An 18214-nucleotide genomic window follows, 5' to 3' on the forward strand; every position below is an offset into this window, starting at 1 on the left:
TGTAGGAGTTGTCAGAGTAGTATCTCCTCAGGGTGGTGTCTTAGTATACCTGTAGGTGTTGTCAGAGTAGTATCTCCTCAGGGTTGTGTCTTAGTATACCTGTAGGTGTTGTCAGAGTAGTATCTTATCAGGGTGGTGTCTTAGTATACCTGTAGGTGTTGTCAGAGTAGTATCTTATCAGGGTGGTGTCTTAGTATACCTGTAGGAGTTGTCAGAGTAGTATCTCCTCAGGGTGGTGTCTTAGTATACCTGTAGGAGTTGTCAGAGTAGTATCTCCTCAGGGTGGTGTCTTAGTATACCTGTAGGAGTTGTCAGAGTAGTATCTCCTCAGGGTGGTGTCTTAGTATACCTGTAGGAGTTGTCAGAGTAGTATCTCCTCAGGGTGGTGTCTTAGTATACCTGTAGGTGTTGTCAGAGTAGTATCTCCTCAGGGTTGTGTCTTAGTATACCTGTAGGTGTTGTCAGAGTAGTATCTTATCAGGGTGGTGTCTTAGTATACCTGTAGGTGTTGTCAGAGTAGTATCTTATCAGGGTGGTGTCTTAGTATACCTGTAGGTGTTGTCAGAGTAGTATCTCCTCAGGGTGGTGTCTTAGTATACCTGTAGGTGTTGTCAGAGTAGTATCTCCTCAGGGTTGTGTCTTAGTATACCTGTAGGTGTTGTCAGAGTAGTATCTTATCAGGGTGGTGTCTTAGTATACCTGTAGGTGTTGTCAGAGTAGTATCTTATCAGGGTGGTGTCTTAGTATACCTGTAGGAGTTGTCAGAGTAGTATCTCCTCAGGGTGGTGTCTTAGTATACCTGTAGGAGTTGTCAGAGTAGTATCTCATCAGGGTGGTGTCTTAGTATACCTGTAGGAGTTGTCAGAGTAGTATCTCCTCAGGGTGGTGTCTTAGTATACCTGTAGGAGTTGTCAGAGTAGTATCTCCTCAGGGTGGTGTCTTAGTATACCTGTAGGTGTTGTCAGAGTAGTATCTCCTCAGGGTTGTGTCTTAGTATACCTGTAGGTGTTGTCAGAGTAGTATCTTATCAGGGTGGTGTCTTAGTATACCTGTAGGTGTTGTCAGAGTAGTATCTTATCAGGGTGGTGTCTTAGTATACCTGTAGGTGTTGTCAGAGTAGTATCTTATCAGGGTGGTGTCTTAGTATACCTGTAGGTGTTGTCAGAGTAGTATCTTATCAGGGTGGTGTCTTAGTATACCTGTAGGAGTTGTCAGAGTAGTATCTCCTCAGGGTGGTGTCTTAGTATACCTGTAGGAGTTGTCAGAGTAGTATCTCATCAGGGTGGTGTCTTAGTATACCTGTAGGAGTTGTCAGAGTAGTATCTCCTCAGGGTAGTGTCTTAGTATACCTGTAGGAGTTGTCAGAGTAGTATCTCCTCAGGGTGGTGTCTTAGTATACCTGTAGGTGTTGTCAGAGTAGTATCTCCTCAGGGTTGTGTCTTAGTATACCTGTAGGAGTTGTCAGAGTAGTATCTCCTCAGGGTGGTGTCTTAGTATACCTGTAGGTGTTGTCAGAGTAGTATCTCCTCAGGGTGGTGTCTTAGTATACCTGTAGGTGTTGTCAGAGTAGTATCTCCTCAGGGTTGTGTCTTAGTATACCTGTAGGTGTTGTCAGAGTAGTATCTTATCAGGGTGGTGTCTTAGTATACCTGTAGGTGTTGTCAGAGTAGTATCTTATCAGGGTGGTGTCTTAGTATACCTGTAGGTGTTGTCAGAGTAGTATCTTATCAGGGTGGTGTCTTAGTATACCTGTAGGTGTTGTCAGAGTAGTATCTTATCAGGGTGGTGTCTTAGTATACCTGTAGGAGTTGTCAGAGTAGTATCTCCTCAGGGTGGTGTCTTAGTATACCTGTAGGAGTTGTCAGAGTAGTATCTCCTCAGGGTGGTGTCTTAGTATACCTGTAGGAGTTGTCAGAGTAGTATCTCCTCAGGGTTGTGTCTTAGTATACCTGTAGGTGTTGTCAGAGTAGTATCTCCTCAGGGTGGTGTCTTAGTATACCTGTAGGAGTTGTCAGAGTAGTATCTCCTCAGGGTGGTGTCTTAGTATACCTGTAGGTGTTGTCAGAGTAGTATCTCCTCAGGGTTGTGTCTTAGTATACCTGTAGGTGTTGTCAGAGTAGTATCTTATCAGGGTGGTGTCTTAGTATACCTGTAGGTGTTGTCAGAGTAGTATCTTATCAGGGTGGTGTCTTAGTATACCTGTAGGAGTTGTCAGAGTAGTATCTCCTCAGGGTGGTGTCTTAGTATACCTGTAGGAGTTGTCAGAGTAGTATCTCCTCAGGGTGGTGTCTTAGTATACCTGTAGGAGTTGTCAGAGTAGTATCTCCTCAGGGTGGTGTCTTAGTATACCTGTAGGAGTTGTCAGAGTAGTATCTCCTCAGGGTGGTGTCTTAGTATACCTGTAGGTGTTGTCAGAGTAGTATCTCCTCAGGGTTGTGTCTTAGTATACCTGTAGGTGTTGTCAGAGTAGTATCTTATCAGGGTGGTGTCTTAGTATACCTGTAGGTGTTGTCAGAGTAGTATCTTATCAGGGTGGTGTCTTAGTATACCTGTAGGTGTTGTCAGAGTAGTATCTTATCAGGGTGGTGTCTTAGTATACCTGTAGGTGTTGTCAGAGTAGTATCTCCTCAGGGTGGTGTCTTAGTATACCTGTAGGTGTTGTCAGAGTAGTATCTCCTCAGGGTTGTGTCTTAGTATACCTGTAGGTGTTGTCAGAGTAGTATCTTATCAGGGTGGTGTCTTAGTATACCTGTAGGTGTTGTCAGAGTAGTATCTTATCAGGGTGGTGTCTTAGTATACCTGTAGGAGTTGTCAGAGTAGTATCTCCTCAGGGTGGTGTCTTAGTATACCTGTAGGAGTTGTCAGAGTAGTATCTCATCAGGGTGGTGTCTTAGTATACCTGTAGGAGTTGTCAGAGTAGTATCTCCTCAGGGTGGTGTCTTAGTATACCTGTAGGAGTTGTCAGAGTAGTATCTCCTCAGGGTGGTGTCTTAGTATACCTGTAGGTGTTGTCAGAGTAGTATCTCCTCAGGGTTGTGTCTTAGTATACCTGTAGGTGTTGTCAGAGTAGTATCTTATCAGGGTGGTGTCTTAGTATACCTGTAGGTGTTGTCAGAGTAGTATCTTATCAGGGTGGTGTCTTAGTATACCTGTAGGTGTTGTCAGAGTAGTATCTTATCAGGGTGGTGTCTTAGTATACCTGTAGGTGTTGTCAGAGTAGTATCTTATCAGGGTGGTGTCTTAGTATACCTGTAGGAGTTGTCAGAGTAGTATCTCCTCAGGGTGGTGTCTTAGTATACCTGTAGGAGTTGTCAGAGTAGTATCTCATCAGGGTGGTGTCTTAGTATACCTGTAGGAGTTGTCAGAGTAGTATCTCCTCAGGGTAGTGTCTTAGTATACCTGTAGGAGTTGTCAGAGTAGTATCTCCTCAGGGTGGTGTCTTAGTATACCTGTAGGTGTTGTCAGAGTAGTATCTCCTCAGGGTTGTGTCTTAGTATACCTGTAGGTGTTGTCAGAGTAGTATCTTATCAGGGTGGTGTCTTAGTATACCTGTAGGAGTTGTCAGAGTAGTATCTCCTCAGGGTGGTGTCTTAGTATACCTGTAGGTGTTGTCAGAGTAGTATCTCCTCAGGGTTGTGTCTTAGTATACCTGTAGGTGTTGTCAGAGTAGTATCTTATCAGGGTGGTGTCTTAGTATACCTGTAGGAGTTGTCAGAGTAGTATCTTATCAGGGTGGTGTCTTAGTATACCTGTAGGAGTTGTCAGAGTAGTATCTCCTCAGGGTGGTGTCTTAGTATACCTGTAGGTGTTGTCAGAGTAGTATCTCCTCAGGGTTGTGTCTTAGTATACCTGTAGGTGTTGTCAGAGTAGTATCTCCTCAGGGTGGTGTCTTAGTATACCTGTAGGTGTTGTCAGAGTAGTATCTCCTCAGGGTGGTGTCTTCGTATACCTGTAGGTGTTGTCAGAGTAGTATCTCCTCAGGGTTGTGTCTTAGTATACCTGTAGGTGTTGTCAGAGTAGTATCTTATCAGGGTGGTGTCTTAGTATACCTGTAGGAGTTGTCAGAGTAGTATCTCCTCAGGGTGGTGTCTTAGTATACCTGTAGGAGTTGTCAGAGTAGTATCTCATCAGGGTGGTGTCTTAGTATACCTGTAGGAGTTGTCAGAGTAGTATCTCCTCAGGGTAGTGTCTTAGTATACCTGTAGGTGTTGTCAGAGTAGTATCTCCTCAGGGTGGTGTGTTAGTATACCTGTAGGAGTTGTCAGAGTAGTATCTCATCAGGGTGGTGTCTTAGTATACCTGTAGGAGTTGTCAGAGTAGTATCTCATCAGGGTGGTGTCTTAGTATACCTGTAGGTGTTGTCAGAGTAGTATCTCATCAGGGTGGTGTCTTAGTATACCTGTAGGTGTTGTCAGAGTAGTATCTCATCAAGGTAGTGTCTTAGTATACCTGTAGGAGTTGTCAGAGTAGTATCTCCTCAGGGTAGTGTCTTAGTATACCTGTAGGTGTTGTCAGAGTAGTATCTCCTCAGGGTGGTGTGTTAGTATACCTGTAGGAGTTGTCAGAGTAGTATCTCATCAGGGTGGTGTCTTAGTATACCTGTAGGAGTTGTCAGAGTAGTATCTCATCAGGGTGGTGTCTTAGTATACCTGTAGGAGTTGTCAGAGTAGTATCTCATCAGGGTGGTGTCTTAGTATACCTGTAGGAGTTGTCAGAGTAGTATCTTATCAGAGTGGTGTCTTAGTATACCTGTAGGTGTTGTCAGAGTAGTATCTCATCAGGGTGGTGTCTTAGTATACCTGTAGGAGTTGTCAGAGTAGTATCTCATCAGGGTGGTGTCTTAGTATACCTGTAGGCGTTGTCAGAGTAGTATCTCCTCAGGGTAGTGTCTTAGTATACCTGTAGGTGTTGTCAGAGTAGTATCCCCTCAGGGTAGTGTCTTAGTATACCTGTAGGTGTTGTCAGAGTAGTATCTCATCAGGGTGGTGTCTTAGTATACCTGTAGGTGTTGTCAGAGTAGTATCTCCTCAGGGTGGTGTCTTAGTATACCTGTAGGAGTTGACATGTGCTATTTCTTGTATTTTTTGCCCGTGATACACATACAGAACCCTAACAGTGCAGTGGGTGTTCGCAGGGAAACGTGATCGGTTGACACGGTGACCCGTCTACGAGGTGTGCTGGTATGTTGGCACATTGCCACCTCGAGGTAATTTCGTTTGAAGTGACTGGTATATAACTATATGCAACACATCATGAACTTGGTTGCGCTGTACAGCATCTACTTGTGTGTTTTTAAGTGTGTCTGTCTACCCTTGTCCACCACTACAGGTGTCATATTGAAAGACACCGTGGAATGAACAAAAGGATACACCCCTACAAGCCCTGATGAAGTTGCGCTATTTAACAGCAACGAAACATGTTGGCAATCAGTTAGTAGGTTGGTTAAAATACAAACCAATTTTAATTTGAGAAGCTCGCGGCCCAGAATAAAGGTTACAGTGGCTCAGTGAACTTCCCAATTTTATTTGTGAGAATCACTTTGTGTTTTGTTTTCTCACGAGGGGTGTGTGTGTGGATGTGTGCACATATGGGAATTACAATTTTTGTTCCTGTGGAGTAAATTGGCATGTAGAGTACATGTTTTGTTCCTTTCCTTTCTTCTTCATTTCACGAGTGAGAGAGAGTTACCGATGATAAGTGGGTAGACTGGTAAATCATCAGCCAGAAACCCCTTGTGGCGGTTCTTCCGTGAGGTTCTCTCTCTCGCTCCTCACATTTTTCTCACTGTATGAAATGTGGGGTTTGGTAGTGGCAATTGACAGACAATGCGTGAGTTTTTATAAAATAAGCCACAGTGACAATTTTGGGATAAATTAAGTCCTTAGAAAAGGGAAACAAGGAGAATTGCTGTTCCCAGCAAGTCACTTACATAGGTGGTGAGTCCAGTGGAAGGAGCCTCTTGTTGTTAAAATAGGCTTTGAGTGGGGGGCAGTCTCCTTCCGTTTTTTCCCCCTGTGCTCCTAGTGAAGTGAGGTCGTCAGTAGTGTCTCATCAGGGTGGTGTCTAAGTATGCCCCTTGGTGTCATCAGAGTGTGTGGTGCCGCGGCCAGGGCGACTGACGCTGGAATCTGGGGATCACGGTTCGTTTGCCGGGGGCAGATTAGCCCAGCACCATGTGGCTCTGGGCAATAGCTCGCTTAATCTTCCCGACAGGCCCAGCACCTGGAGACCCTTACGCGTGATTGTTCGCACTTTACAAATTAGGATTATTATTATCATAGTGTCTTGGTACACCCTTAGGGTTTCATCACTTTTTTTTTCCCAACAAGCTTTATTGAGTTTTACCATGTAAGCCATCATTACAATGCATTGTAATTGAAGCGGCTCGAAGAGGATACAACATAAGAAATCAACACATGTCGGTAGAAATCAGCAATCCCTGCTTAATTCCTTTACGTCTAATCATACTTCTCGTTCCTAAGGTGTCTCCCAGCTCGGAACAATACATGTTATGCATAATACAGTCACTAAGTGTGCAATTCCTTGCATGTGAGGGCCTTGCCTCTCTCCGATCTCTGCAGAAGCTACTAACTACCCCAGGTCATGGTGCAAGGAAAACATTATTCTTGCTATTCCCCCGCCACCACCCACCCAACATGGGCTCGAACTGTTCCTCAACTCTTAGGGTTTCATCACGATAGTGGCTTATCAGGGTAGTGTCTTGGTATACACCTAGGGTATCATCAGGGTAATGTCTTCAGGTCTCCACAGATCTACTCGCTATGGTGAGTCAGATTTTATCCGGGCGAGCTACATTTAGGGCCTACTCGCCCCTTCTGGCAAGTTGACAAACAGGTGTTCTGTTCACTCACAAAGTGAAGGAGCAATACAGATACCTTTAAATCTTGTTTTTATCTGGTCACGTTTATTCTGTGCTCGGAGACAGAGGTGAAGTCACTTTACATCTACAATTACTTTTCTTTCTCTAACTGCAAAGTTCAAAGATTTTGTAAAGCAAGTGTGAGAGGAAAGGCTGCAGGATGTCCTGTTTTATTCTAACACATTTAAATATCTACAAAGTGAACTGTACAAAAATGTCCAAAAACATTTCACTAGTTATGAAAGCCCTTGTTCTGTCATTCTGTGTGATGAAAACATATTTTAATAGGATGAAAAGAAATCAGAGCACTTTACTTGGCGGTGTGCAAAGGATCTTTGCTGAAACCCAATAAGTAAAACTGCATGTTAGAGGGAACATTTCTGGTCATTTCAATGGAAAATGTGATGTTTGTAAATGACAGTGCAATACCGCCCCATGCTTTAGTAATATATTTATTAAAAGTGAGTTTTTAAAGAGGAACTGAGAAACATTCCTGCGCCTGTCCTGATGGCAATGCTATTCGTGAACTAAGAGGCAAGTCTGGGGTTGTGTGCACCCTATATGTGGGCTAGAAACTTATTAAGCGTGCAGCAAGCGTTTAGTCTTTTAAATCAGACAAAATAGGTTCTTTCGTACAGCAGGAATGCTGAACGCGCATATCGAAAGGTGCTGTCATAGGTGATAGTGAAGACAAAAGGTGGTTCTGCAAAATAACATATTTGCCTGGGATGACATGAGACGAGTTTACGGCTCGAGTACATTGCAGGTAGGTTGAGTAGATTATTCAAGTTACTTGCCTTTGCAGGTCTGGTAACATTTTTACGATTTTTTTCGAGGCTTGGCCTTGGTTATACCCCTGCGGTATCATCAGGTAGTGTCTATGAATACCCCACGGGTAACATCAGGGTAGCATCTCGATATACCCCAAGTGTATCATTTGGGTAGTGTGTTGATATGCCCCTAGGGTGTTATTAGGATACTTCCCATCCAGATAGTTTCTTGGGCTATCCTTAGGGTGTCGTCACGGTAGTGTCTCATCGGGGTGGTGTCTCCGTACCCCTTAAGGGTGCCGCCGCAACAGTGCTGGTTTCTCGGTATAACCTTAGGGTGTCGTCACGGTAGTCTCATCAGGCTGGTGTCTTGGTACCCTTAAGGGTGCCGCCGCGGCAGTGTCGCATTAAGCTGGTTTCTTGGTATAACCTTAGGGTGTCGTCACGTTAGTATCTCATCAAGGTAGTTCCTTGGTGTACCCTCAGGGTGTCATCGAGGTAGTGCCTCAGAGCAGTGTTTTGTTGTACCCCCCAAGGTTGTCCTCAAGTGTACCCCAGAGCAAAACACAGACCATTTTCCCTGCAGGCCGCAGCCAGCTGTCCTCTCCAAACCTACGAATGTTAGTCTTTTAAAAGCGCTTTTTCACTCTCTAGAGGTGCTTGAAGCTCTGAGCACTGATCATCACACTCATTCCTTTTCTGTCCCCTCCTCAGGAATCTGCTGCCTCCAACATCAAAAGATTTGGAAGACTCTCTGAAGCTGCTGAAGGAAACATCTGAGACTTTGGAGGAGTTGAAGGAGGAGGTGAGGAAAGCTCTGGGGATGGACTGAAGGGGATGGAGACGAGTCTGACTGATCAAGGGAGGGACTGATGAGATCTGAGGTACAGAGAAGGGACTGAGTGAGGAACTGAGGAATCTAAGGGGCAAGGGGTGGGGCTCATGGGGATTTGAGGGACAGAGAAGGGGCTGGACGAGATGGTAATCAGCCTGGACACTGAAGGTGAAGATGGAAGATGTGAAGGGCCGGCTAAGAGTGTAGGTAAACAGTGATTTGTCAGGGGAAAGTTAGTGACTGGATCATCAGTAATTCAGGAACCAGGGGAGATGGGAAGGTGAGGATCCATAGAGGAATTGAGTGACGAGGCCTCTCGCCTGAGAGGTCAATAAGGGAGGACGCCTCTCGCCTGAGAGGTCACCAAGGGAGGAGGCCTCTCGCCTGAGAGGTCACTAAGGGAGGAGGCCTCTCGGCTGAGAGGTCACTAAGGGAGGAGGCCTCTCGCCTGAGAGGTCACTAAGGGAGGAGGCCTCTCGCCTGAGAGGTCACTAAGGGAGGAGGCCTCTCGGCTGAGAGGTCACTAAGGGAGGAGGCCTCTCGCCTGAGAGGTCAATAAGGGAGGAGGCTTCTTGCCTGGGAAGTCACTGAGGGTGAAGGTCTCTTGACCGGGAGTTTACTAAAGGTGGAGACGAGCACCTCAGAAACAACTGAGGTGGGAGTAGAGGAACCAAAGGCTGTACTGAGGGTGGAGGCAAGGGAGAAGCAGAGGGAGCAACTGAGGGGGGAGGCAAGAGAGAAGCAGAGGGAGCAACTGAGGGGGGAGGCAAGAGAGAAGCAGACGGTGCAGCGGAGGGTTTGAGGCAAGGGCACAGCGGAGGGTTTGGTGCAGGGCGCAGCTGAGGGTGGAGGCAAGGGCGCATCTGAGGGTGGAGGCAAGGGCGCATCTGAGGGTGGAGGCAAGGGCGCATCTGAGGGTGGAGGCAAGGGCGCAGCTGAGGGTGGAGTCAAGGGCGCATCTGAGGGTGGAGTCAAGGGCGCATCTGAGGGTGGAGGCAAGGGCGCATCTGAGGGTGGAGGCAAGGGCGCATCTGAGGGTGGAGGCAAGGGCGCAGCTGAGGGTGGAGTCAAGGGCGCATCTGAGGGTGGAGTCAAGGGCGCATCTGAGGGTGGAGGCAAGGGCGCATCTGAGGGTGGAGGCAAGGGCGCATCTGAGGGTGGAGGCAAGGGCGCAGCTGCGGGTGGAGTCAAGGGCGCAGCTGAGGGTGGAGTCAAGGGCGCAGCTGAGGGTGGAGTCAAGGGCGCATCTGAGGGTGGAGTCAAGGGCGCATCTGAGGGTGGAGGCAAGGGCGCATCTGAGGGTGGAGGCAAGGGCGCATCTGAGGGTGGAGGCAAGGGCGCAGCTGCGGGTGGAGTCAAGGGCGCAGCTGAGGGTGGAGTCAAGGGCGCAGCTGAGGGTGGAGTCAAGGGCGCAGCTGAGGGTGGAGTCAAGGGCGCATCTGAGGGTGGAGTCAAGGGCGCATCTGAGGGTGGAGGCAAGGGCGCATCTGAGGGTGGAGGCAAGGGCGCATCTGAGGGTGGAGTCAAGGGCGCATCTGAGGGTGGAGGCAAGGGCGCAGCTGCGGGTGGAGTCAAGGGCGCAGCTGAGGGTGGAGTCAAGGGCGCATCTGAGGGTGGAGTCAAGGGCGCATCTGAGGGTGGAGGCAAGGGCGCATCTGAGGGTGGAGGCAAGGGCGCATCTGAGGGTGGAGGCAAGGGCGCATCTGAGGGTGGAGGCAAGGGCGCATCTGAGGGTGGAGGCAAGGGCGCATCTGAGGGTGGAGTCAAGGGCGCATCTGAGGGTGGAGGCAATGGCGCATCTGAGGGTGGAGGCAAGGGCGCAGCTGAGGGTGGAGGCAAGGGCGCAGCTGAGGGTGGAGGCAAGGGCGCAGCTGAGGGCGGAGTCAAGGGCGCAGCTGAGGGCGGAGTCAAGGGCGCAGCTGAGGGTGGAGGCAAGGGCGCAGCTGAGGGTGGAGGCAAGGGCGCAGCTGAGGGTGGAGGCAAGGGCGCAGCTGAGGGTGGAGGCAAGGGCGCAGCTGAGGGTGGAGGCAAGGGCGCAGCTGAGGGCGGAGTCAAGGGCGCAGCTGAGGGCGGAGTCAAGGGCGTAGCTGAGGGCGGAGTCCAGGGCGTAGCTGAGGTCGGAGGCAGTGGAGTAGTGGAGGGTGGAGACCAGGTATCAGCTGAGGGTGGCTTGTGATAGGCTTGAGAGAGGGTCTAGCCAGTATAGGATAGAAGGTGTAGCTGAGGCCCATAACGGAGGACACGAGTGATCGCAGAGGGGGTGATTTAGGATGTGAATGTCCAGGTCACAGGAGGAGGTGAACGTGGGAAGGTACGATATTATGTTATGTTATGTTAACAATAATTTGTAAAGCGCGCTAACACCGATTGGTTTCCTTACGATGAGTAACTGATGGTGTGAGTCAGGAACCAGGGGCAGCAGTAACAGGACTTCTGCTTCCTGTGGTGAGGGACCGGGAACAGGTGGGATTTAAGGTGAATTGTGACTAAAGTTTGAAATGGACGTATGACCCTATATCCGACCCATACCTCCCGTGCTTGGACAAGGAGAGCAGTCCAGGGAGCACCGGGGCGAAGCCGTGCACCTGGGGGCTGCAGAGGCCAGGCCAGGCCTGGGGACACGGTGTCTGTAATGTTCTTAGCACTGAAGCTTTTTTATAAAACCAAACAAGATGCTCTTGTCATCTTAGCTTCAAGGGAGAGGAGGGTGTTGCTTCCATATCTCAAAGAGAAGTTTGTTGTGAGGATGCTGGTGGGCGGGGCTTAACTCTGGAGGCGGTGGGGGAGGGGCAGGAGGTTCAGGCTGATACTCCATGGGTGTAAGTTAGGGTAAGGTGTTAGTCTGGGTACTTGGCTTTGCAGAAGCATGGGGTGCCGGGCACTGCCGCTCATCTTCTAATAGCCACAGACACTTCTCTGTGATCCAGTATTGAGTCCTTAAGTCTGAAATGTTTGTGACTAACATTGCACTTGGGGGGCATACACATGTAGTTGTAGCTGTGTTGAATGTAGGCGCATTATAAGAACAGACATGTATAGCCGTGGCTTCTTCAATCAACAAGTAATTAGAAAAGTGACTTCCAAAGAGGTAAACCGGTTTACGTATTTAAATGCCCTGGAGCGTACATGTGCAGCAAAATAAAGAATACTTGTGAGTTCATTTGGGTGAGCTTTTAACTAAGAAGTCAAACTGCGGTGCTGTCTGTCTAGGGAAGTAAAACTGGGATCATTGCAATCTGTTAGTTGTCCGGGAATTTATACTGAAATACAAGACCATATCCTGAAGTTGGTGTGTCCTTGATTCGTCCTGGGTGAGGGTGTTGCAGCATTCTAGTTGTATAAAGCTGTGGGTCAGCACGGATACGAGCAGCCGAGCGCCCTTGTCTGAAGACGGAGTCGCTTGTCTACAGCGTTGTGGTTGAGTGAGGGTCTGCAGCATTGTGGCTGTATACGGGTGATAGTATCCATGGTTGTGGCTGGATGACAGTTCTCGTCCACAGAGTCCTGGTAGGTCTGGAGTGCTTGTCTGAGCATTGTGGTCAGACGAGTGATAGTAAGCAGCGTTGCAGTTGTAAGAGGGTTGTCGCCTGGTGTACTCTTTTCAGATGGGGTGCTGATCTCCAGCGTTGTGGTTGGATAGCGGCAATGGTACGCAGCATTGTGGTTGGATAGAGGCGATGGTATGCAGCATTGTGGTTGGACAGCGGCAATGGTACGCAGCATTGTGGTTCGATAAGGATTCTCATATGAGACAGTCTGGTCGGATTCAGGTGCTGGTCTCCAGCATTGTGGATACATAAGAGTGCCAGTCTGCATCATTGGGGTTTAATGAGGGTTTGGGCCCCCAATATTCTGGTCGGCTGGGCTCCTGATCTACCCCGTTGTTATTGGGTGAGGTTGCTAGTATCCAGCTTGTTTGGATGAGAGCTCGTGTTTGCTGTGTCATGGTAGGTTTGGGTGGCACTGTGGTTGTATTATGGTCTTTTTCTGCAGTATTCTGGTGTGATTGCGGTGCTGGAGTGCGGCAGTGTGGACAGATCAGTGTGATTGTCTGCAGCGTTGTGGTGGACGAGGGTCCACGTGTGCGTGCTTCTGCACGTATTAGAGTGGTGGCGTCCAACACTGTGGTTGGAAAAGGAGATAGTCTTCAAGGTGTGGTTGGATGAGGGTCCACGTGTGCGGGCTTCTGGACGGATTAAAGGGGTGGCGTCCAACACTGTGGTTGGAAAAGGAGATAGTCTTCAAGGTGTGGTTGGATGAGGGTTCTCAACCGCTCTATTCTTGTAGGATTCAGGTGCTTGTCTGCAGGACGGTGTTCAGACAGCAGTGACAGTACGCCGCGTTGTGGTTGGATGAGTATTGTCGTCTGCAGGCTCCTGGTCGTACGTGGACGCTGCTCTCTACTGCCCAGGCATGGAACCTGTGATGGACTGAAGAATTTGGGAGCCAAGAAAATATGATGATGGGAGTAGAAAGGTGTTTGCTGAGGGTTTTGAGCATAGTCTGTGTGTACTGAAGGATCTCTGTACCTTCTCCTCTCTTAGTGTTCCTTCCTTGGACCGGATGCCCTGCCTGACGCACGCGCTGTTGTCCAGGCCCTGAAGCTCGCCGTGTCCGACTTCCTGATGTTAACAAGCACCTTCTCCCAGGTCTACGAGGATGAGTTTCAAACACACTGCAGCCGACCAACCCCACTGATCAGCGACTGCGGGACACTGTTTAAGTCTGTGCACGTGTCCCTGGACGTCTGCAGCAAGGTAAGGATAGTGGCCAGAGCAAAGCTCTGTTAAGCCTCCGCCTTTTCAGCAGTTTCCTTCTCTTGTGAGGTTAAGAAGCAGGGAAGTACCTTACAGCTGAGCAGGTGCACTCTAGCCCAGTGCCAGCTCACAAGATCCCACGGACTCTGCTTTGTGTAAATTTCAGCCCTGCACATCCCTTAGCGTATCGCCACCAGGCGCACCACTCATTGCAGGCGTGATTGCTATTCCACTCCCCCTGGTTTGCTTGCTGCCCCTTATTTTACCCCATTTCCTCCTTTCAGCAGCAGGCCCACACCTTTCCTGCCATCCCCAGCAAGATGGTCCCTCTCTCCTTCAGCTTATAGCCTGTGTCAGGGAAGTGCCTCACAGAAAGAGAAACTATCCAATCCAAATGTGTGGGGGAATAATATGGGGCAAGGCACGTGTCTAGCAGAAGAATTGTAGCATAGGGTAATTGCAGGACAAACTCCCACAGGCTCTATGGTGATTTTCCTTGTATCATTTGTCTTTAGAACTCCAGACAATAAAGGCTCTCGCAACAGTGGTTTTGATATAACCAAACTGTCTGTGCTGAAGAAGGTGCCTGACCCCCTCCTCATTCAACCAGGGCTGAAACATGTTCACAAAATAGACACGAAGGGTTCTCTGTGCAACTCTCTTTGTGAGAAGTTGGCCTGGTATATGATGTCCACTATTCTAGTGGGCATCCTGCACCCGTCCAAACAACCCTTATGGTGATGGTTGTGAAGTCAACCTTATAGACCAGCTATCCTAGTGGTAGCATGGACAAAGCAGTCTTAGGCTAAAACTTCAGAGAGCATGTGAAGCCAGCTGTTTTACCATATATAATCCCTTGAATACCAGATGAAAGGACACCACACAAGGTATATATCAAATATATATGTATTTATTACTAACACAACCCCTCTGTACTCTTTATTAGGTCAGAGTTCGAGATACAGCACAAGTTACTCATTAAGCATACTATAAGTTGCACAAATACAATTCTGCCCTATGGGCCTCACGAACCATATACTAAAGAAGTGGTATAGGAACCACTTCAGGAAAGGTGAATAGGCTTGGGGCCTAGAGAATATCTGGGGCTACACAGGACAACCAAAGGCTTGGAAGTAGGAGACCCACGGGAGACGCGTGCAGTGTGGGAACACAGACGCACGCTACCATTGACTTACAATGGAGAACGAAGAAGTCACAAAGTTACTGATTAAGGGAACTTCCGGGTGGACTACGGTGAAAGCCCTTTAAACTAGGACACTTGGATAGTCAGTACCCACGGGAGCACCGGAGTACTCGTGTTACCTCACCCAGGGAAGCCGGGTGCATAGGTGCCTTTTCGTGTCGGGTTTCGTCGGTCCCTTCAATGGAGACATTCAAAAGAAGTGCTGCAGGCGGCCAAAGGAAGAGTGTCCAGGTGGATCCAAGGGTGGATCGAAGAACCGAAGAACCTGAAAGCAGAGGGGACAGAGTCTAGGTCACTAGCCAGTGACCAGGATGGAACCAGGTGATGTCGCAATGCAAAGAGGTGAAGAGGTGAAGCTTGTCTCTGCAGCCACGAGGACCAGGAGGCGTCGACGACGACAAGAGCTGGAGTCCAGCTGTCCCACGAAGGCTCTAGTTGACTGCGGTGTCGGTATCCGGATTGGACCCAACAAGCCTTGGTAACCGCAACCAACGTAGGAAATGAAGATTCGCTTCAGTTCGAGTCACGGCAGGGACGCTCAACATCTTGTGATTCTGGGCAAATCACGTAATCTCCCCGTGCCTAACAAACATGAATGTGGCCTCATGTAACGCAACTGGTGCTCATGTAAAGCGCTCTGATACCTTTGAGTCAAGGTCACACTATATAAAACTGCCCCAGAACCGAGAACAACCCACCCTCGCTCCCAGCGGCTGGATGTGCATTCACTGCAGCAGATTCTGACTACCCATGACTGGTGTGTACACCACCTTTTTCTCCAAGAGGGGAGGGGAGGGGTGATATGGGTATCTGGCCCCGTAGTGAAATCACTTGCCATCCTACACACCCATGCAGGGGAGCAGTGCCCAAGTGTGTAACAACGCTGCCACAAGGATGTGGCTACAGAAGTGCTCCGGTCCCATCCTTTCACCAGTCCCATCCTAACGCCTCCAAATCTACTCCACCCGGGCAGAGCCGAACAAGGACCGATGCTACCCGCAGTGTATTTCCTGCTTTTGTCTGCGCTGAGGACCCCTCCTGGTCTCAATGTTACGATCCTCTGGTGGAGTCCTAGTCTGTGATCTTGGTGAATTCAGTCTCAGGTAAACATCCTTGCACTGCACATGGTCCATGGGTCACTCTGCTCAAGTGCCACACCTTCTGAAGCAGACGACCTGCGTCTACCGCTCCTTTCCAGTAGGATTCCATTAAACACCCTCCCAGTATTAGCCACACAACACCGTAACTGTCAGTAGGAGCAGCTCTGTGCGCCCTGCACCACGCATAGAGCTATGGTTTCCTGCAGCCCGTCACACTTCGCTCTCCCAGGGGGTCTCAGTATCAGTGATTGGTCTCTGGTTGAAGCTCTGTTCGCCGCGTGAAGTTTCAGCCCTGCCATCCCTGGTGTAGCTTGCAGTAACCTCAATGGTTTCTATTATCAGGCTCTCTCTGCCCTTGTGGGGTGTCAGCATTGTGCTCCCCAAAGTGGGGTCTGTTGTTTGATGCATCTCTCCTGGATTCTCCTGTTGCCAGTGCTCTCCTGCCCCTTATGCTCCCATGTATGGTGTAGTTTTCCTCTTGGCTCTCGGTCTACCACACTGTCCGCCCCTTGTGGGGTGTCAGCACAGCCTTCTCCTGTGTAATGTGGTTTGCCCTACACGCCATGCAATCCCCTGTCCCCATCTCGCAGACTCTGTGGGCCTTCCTGGCGTGTCAGCGCTTTCCTCCTCGGTATGACGTGGTTGTGGTATCTGCTCACTTCCGCTCTGTCTCCGGCTGTTGCAACGCAAATGTCCCCTGCATGATTCAGGCGCGCACTCCTACCCCGAGCCACACGTCTACACTTGAAACTGATCTTGTGACTAAAGTAGAGTGTGGGCTGGGGCCTAGGCCTGTCCTCGGTAATGTGAAGATCCATAACTAGTTTTGTGACCTGCAGGGTCCCGCCAAAAGGAGCCAGGGGATTAGTGCCATGTCCGGGGTTGTTGGGTTGAAGCTGTGGCGGCAGCTTACCTGCCTTTAAGGAGTAAAAGTCCTGAACATACCAGTTTCTGTCTCAGAAAGGAGTGTAACCTACCACTTCCACTCCAGTTCAATGTCGCACCTCTACCCTTGAGCTGGCATTCCATGTGCATGTTTAAACATGTGTGTATCATGTATGTGTGACCCACACATGACAAGGAGACTCTGTGTGCATGGTGAGCTGTTAGCTAGAATGAGTGGATCCATTTTGGATCGCCCCTGGTTTAGCGTGGCGCAAGATGGAGGGCGGTGACAACGTCTGACGACAGTGGAAGTGTAACGCCGACTTCCTGTGGCTGGAAGATAACATTGAAGTTCTGCAGAATGGAGACCGAGCAACTCATGGCATTGTTGTGAGGTCCTTTCAGCGAGGCTTTGCTGATTGAGCTTTCCTGAGCCCTGCCATTGGGTGGATGGGAGGGGTTTAGAGGCGAGTCCGCATTCTGTTGTTAAACCGGGGGTCGTTTCTGGGTGGAGCTGCCCTTTGGTCTGTCCCTGGCTGCTCCTTCAGGAAGGCTGATGACCGCCAGGTGCAGAGACTTCACGCTTCATCGGGCCCCCGTTCTGGTTACTCCTGCTTGTAGCCAGCATCATCGCCATCCGCTGTCAGAGCCATCGCCCTCTATCAAGGCTCTGTCAGCCCTGCAGCCAGAACATGACATGTGAACGGAAACCACCACAGGCGTGTTCCAGAACTTTAGACTGGGATCCCCATCCGCTCTCTGGAACATGGGAATAAAAGTGGGAACCTGCCCCCACCCCCACTTTGTTCCATTTCCAGGATCTTCTTGACCAAGGAAGGGAGTGGGCCAGAAAGCTCAGAGTGCTGTTAGATCAAAGCCAGTATCCTAAAGTCTGTGCAGTCTTTCTGATGGATACATCTGCCAGTGGATTCCTCACCTTGCGAATATCCCCCTGCGTCAGCGACATTCGGAAATTCTTTTGTAGCTTCGCGCCGACGTGGATGACGTCATAGAAGCACGGTAGCGCGCGCAGCTCCGCTGACGTCACCGACTCCATAATAGGCCCACGTCAACCATGTTCTGCCACGCGAAGCACCCAGAAGAAGCAAACTGCCTAGGGCAAGTGTCACTGGGACCGCCCGGAGTCATATTGGTCATACTTTCTCCCAGAACGTGGTTCATACGGAGAACTGCATAAAGGGACTTTAAGCCAAAACGCATTGTGATGTGCGGCACCATTGCAGCGCGCCCAAAGCACTAGTACTGCGAATTGCTGGGACGTGACGCATTCCCCTGCGGATCTTTCGCTGACGAAGTGGGAGCTCCGCCCCCGGTCCGGAGGTCACACTGCAGTAGACGAGCACCTGCCACTCTGACCTGCCATGCTGATCTCCCTCAGTGGTCCAAGCGAGGCGAAAGCCACCGCTGTGGTCAAGCAACATCAAAGAAGACCCCAGCAGTGCAAGCCCGACAAGCACATCATCGAGCGCCAGCCGTACCCCATCTCCGGAGCGCGGGTCATGTGCGTCCTGGCCTCAAAAAACTAAAAGGCAGAGTAGCGAGCAAGCAAAGAGAATATTGCTGTATAAAGTTGTTGTTGCCTGTAAGAATTAAGAGTTGTAGAACTGTTCGTACTGACCTATGGTCTGCCGATATGGTCATGACTTGGTGAACTTGTACCTGTATCTATTACTGCCTAAAGTCGAGTTGCTGGGAAGTCACCATAAATGTGGAAGAAGGGCAAGAAACAGGAGATGATCATTTTAGTTGCACCCCCGTCTCA

The 18214-nt window shown here is 49.5% G+C and overlaps 1 protein-coding gene across 2 annotated transcripts in view; it reads left to right on the plus strand.

Moving 5' to 3' along the window:
- LOC144785740 (HAUS augmin-like complex subunit 7) overlaps positions 1-18214 on the plus strand; it is an 82717-nt gene that overhangs the window by 58401 nt on the left and 6102 nt on the right. For both annotated transcript variants that reach the window (XM_078664534.1, XM_078664535.1), the window contains 2 exons: positions 8365-8455; positions 13030-13242. In XM_078664534.1, the coding sequence (XP_078520660.1) occupies positions 8365-8455; positions 13030-13242 (304 nt within the window). The remainder of the gene's footprint in view (positions 1-8364; positions 8456-13029; positions 13243-18214) is intronic.

The sequence above is a fragment of the Lissotriton helveticus genome, chromosome 10 (genome assembly GCF_964261635.1).
Source record: "Lissotriton helveticus chromosome 10, aLisHel1.1, whole genome shotgun sequence".
In the NCBI taxonomy this organism is placed as follows: domain Eukaryota; kingdom Metazoa; phylum Chordata; class Amphibia; order Caudata; family Salamandridae; genus Lissotriton; species Lissotriton helveticus.